This window comes from Octopus sinensis, linkage group LG12 (assembly GCF_006345805.1).
Source record: "Octopus sinensis linkage group LG12, ASM634580v1, whole genome shotgun sequence".
Lineage (NCBI taxonomy): Eukaryota > Metazoa > Mollusca > Cephalopoda > Octopoda > Octopodidae > Octopus > Octopus sinensis.
Window position 1 is genome coordinate 44,500,894 of NC_043008.1, and position 4,292 is coordinate 44,505,185.

At 31.9% G+C, this 4,292-nt stretch overlaps 1 protein-coding gene across 1 annotated transcript; it reads left to right on the forward strand.

Annotated features, from left to right (window-relative positions):
• The first annotated feature begins 249 nt into the window (after window positions 1–249).
• Window positions 250–2,065, forward strand: LOC115218008 (neuropeptide FF receptor 2-like). Its single transcript, XM_029787753.2, has one exon. It carries the CDS (start codon window positions 266–268, stop codon window positions 1,496–1,498), a length of 1,233 nt encoding a protein of 410 aa, XP_029643613.1. The 5' UTR covers window positions 250–265; the 3' UTR covers window positions 1,499–2,065.
• Window positions 2,066–4,292: the final 2,227 nt, after the last annotated feature.

Below are 4,292 nucleotides of genomic sequence, written 5' to 3' on the forward strand. Positions count from 1 at the left end.
CAATAAGATATTTATATACATATTTACGTATATACAAACACACACATACACACACACACACACACACACACACACACACACACATACACACACACACACACACACACACACACACACACATATATATATATATATATATATATACTTACATATATGCATACATATATAGATACATGCATACACATAGCGACATTTTTTTCATTCTGTTTTGATGACGTTTTTCATCTTTCGCCTTTCTATATTGCAGACAGACCAACTGAGAACGATGTATGAGCCATGCAACCCAGGATCAGAAAATTCAACGGCAGCGGACCACGGTGTGGTATGGGATGACAATATGTATTTCGTGATGGTCATCCTCATAATATTCTCCATCAGTGGTACCATCGGCAATGCACTCGTACTCTACGTGTTTTCCAACACAAAACAGAAGCTGACCTCGACAATCTTTATTTTAGCTTTGGCTGGAATGGATTTCATCACGTGTCTTTTAACAATACCATCAACAGTGGCTATAGAATACGTGTTGTATTACGTGCAGAACGATGCTGTTTGCAAAATGTATCACTTTTTACAAACGACGACGGTGCCATTTTCTGCGTTAGTAATGGTGGCCATTGCATCTGACCGATATCTTTGCATATGTCATCCATTTGTGCGAGCTATGACCACAAGGCGCGCACAAATTCTCGTTGCACTACTTGGTGCAGTCGCTGTGACACTGGGCATCATCGGGTCACTTGCATATAGCGTGTACAAGTTCAAAGATATAGATGTAATTATTGAGAATGGTACTCATCTAATGAATTCAACGCCAGTTACGGGTATATTTTCTAACTACACATACGAGACGGACACATATGCTGCTTACGTAGATGGAGCTGGCGCATCCTCAGCATCACTCGAAAATAACAATGCCAACCGTACTATATGTTACACAGGAATGTGTGACATTAGTTTCCTTATTTTGCCACGGAAAGTGTTCACCGTTTACCAAACGATTTATTCCTCACTTTTTCTCATATCGCTCGTAATTGTCGCATTTTTGTATGCGTTAATTTATCGCAGTGTACTATCAAGACGAAAACAAAGACTGAAAATCGTCACGAACAAGTGCTGTCTATTTTGGAGTGACGACTCACAACCCAGTGCGGAAGAGACAGAAATTACAACTGTCAACACCGATTCAAATGATAAACCGATTAAACACGGCGTTAAAGCCGAGAAGGACGCCATACTGAAACACGGAACTCGGGCAAAGCTTGAAAAGGTCCGCATAGCAAACCTTAAGACAGCTGCCATGTTGTTTGTTGTTACATTAGTTTTTGTGTTGGCTTTTCTGCCCTCTTGGCTGATGGCCCATCGCTATATACAGATGAACATTATCGTATTTTATATGTATTTTTCTTATAATATTGCCAACCCAGTAGTTTATGCCTTTATGAACAGAAATTTTAAAAATCAATTGAAAGAAATATTTATAAACTGTAAAAAATGATCAGCATTACCTGAAGAAGAAATGTTGTTTTTCTCTCACATGCCACATGGATATTAAATAAGAGCCATTGACAATTCTATAAAGAAACTGTGAACTTTAAAAATAAACTGAAGAACGTTCTGTTTAAAAAAAAAACGTATATTCATATAAACTTGTATACACATGAAGGCATGTATAAATATATAACAAAGGCAACACAAGAAATATATATAATCTCATATCCATATAATTATATCTAAATCAATACAAAACACATCACACGCCACATATATACATGCACACAAACAACACACACGCACGCAAACACACATAAAGCATACAGATATGCATATGCATATCTGAAGCGCCGTCTTTCAACACATTATAATCACTCACATTCTACAGGTGTACGCATCACATGTACATGTTGATAAATTTGTTGAAATCTGAGAAATTGAACTGTTGATACTCAGAGGTTTATGTGTTTATGTGGACGAACGGATTCATAGGTTTGTTTACAGTAGCATATTCATATCTGTGTTAATAAAAATACGCAATAAAATGGTCACGTATGTGTTCAGAAAACAACTAAGAGTATGTTACGTGTGTACTGAGTTGGTGCATAATTACTGCGGTATTTTTTTCTTTTAATTATATTAACAACATAAAACAGAAGCATTATTGAATGATTATTCCGGAGCATATTCACCATCTACTTCAATTATTGCTTCCCATTTGCTTGGCAGACGGTCAGACCCTCATTTAAATATGTTTTTTGTTAAATATTGTTATTGTTTTGTTGAATGAAATTTATTGAAAAAAAAAAAGCCGCAGTAGTTATGCACCAACCCAATATATGGGTGTTTGTGTGTGTATACATATATGAGGGTATGTATATAAATACACTATCTATATTCTTTAAGTATTATTACACTTAGGTTTGAAAGACTTTTTAAGCTTCTTTTACATCAATGAAAGCACATGCATACTACACACTCACATTTATATATACAGCCAGACAGACATGTACACACACACCTAAACAGACAGACAAACTGACACACACACACACACAAGCACAAACATACACATATGTATATAGACACACATACAAATATATATTTCTACAAAGAAACATTCAGAGAATGAGACCGAGAGAGACAGACAGACAGAGTGAGGCGGACTGGTAGAAAAAAACCGAGAGTGAATATTCAATAAATTATGTTACACAAGCACCAAGGCACGCTAAATATATACATATATATCATAATCAAATAATGCATTTTAATATCACACACACACACACACATACACACAGACGCATATATTAAAAGATTTACACAGCGGCACATAGGAACTCAGAAAAAATGTCATACTTATGTTTGTTCCTCTGTGTAAATGGTTTTGTTTATAGAAATATAATTGTATTCATTGTGCCGCCACGAGGCAAGGAATGAAACGAACCTCGCATGCGCCACTTGATACTACACTCAAAATCTCTCGACGTATATGTCTACAAGCATGCACATTACATATATACACATATATTTGTGTGTGCGTTTGTGTGAGTCTATATATTTATATACGCATGTATATATATATATATATATATATGTAAATATATACACATATATGTATGTGTATATATATATACATATATATATATATATATGTATATATATTTACATATATATATATACTGTGCGTGTGTGTGTGCGTGTCCTGAATACAAATCTTACCCACATATACATATGTAAATAGATATGTACATATAACTACACACTTCTTTGCAGACAAGCAGACAAAAGCTCACACCTCTACACATAAAACAGACACATGCACGCATATCATATATATATATATATATTATATATATATATATATATAATATATATATTATATATATATTATATATATATATTATATATATATATATATATATATTATATTATATATATAATATATATATATATATATACATATATTTAACAGTTTCCAAACTTGATTTCATATATTGCAGTAAAATTATTTGTATATGAAGAGCGTTTAAAGGTATATATATGGATATATGATAATATTATATGGTGTTTATGATCTCCAGCCTACGTTGTATTATTTAACTGCATCGATATCATAGTAAGAGTATTTTATGAATTTGTTTAAACATTACTAGTAAAAGACGTTATGTTTATATATGAATATAAGCTTCGTTGCATAAGAAGCAATAACTATACCGATATTATACGAGCATATACGCATGTACATACATTTGTAAATTGATATATATATATATATATATATATATATGTATATATGCATATATATATATGTGTGTGTATGTATATATGTATATGTATATATATATATATATGTGTGTATATATAATATATATATACATATATCGCTATGTATATAAATATATATGTATATATAAATATATATTATATATATAATATATAAATTATATGCGTAGATATGAATGCATATATATACATATATATATGTATATATTGCTCCCTTGTATACAATTCTATTTATCTATCTATATATTCTGTCTATGTATATAATACGTGCATTTGTGTATATATGTGTGCGTGGAAGTGTGTGTGCGTGCGTGTCTCCATGGGTGTGAGTGTGGATGCATGAGTCTCGTTGGTTTGTTATTTTGTTCTTGTGAGTGTATATATTTAACATACATGTGATAATCTGTATATACATATATATATATGTTTTCTTGTTGTTAATATGTTAGTATATATTCTTAGGAGTGTGACAGTGTGTTGAAATCATGGAATATTCTTTTCTAAAAAAACTA

What these genes read in the sequence shown, in the direction of transcription:
- LOC115218008 (XM_029787753.2), top strand. Translation starts at nt 266, where the DNA reads ATGTATGAGCCATGCAACCCAGGATCAGAAAATTCAACGGCAGCGGAC.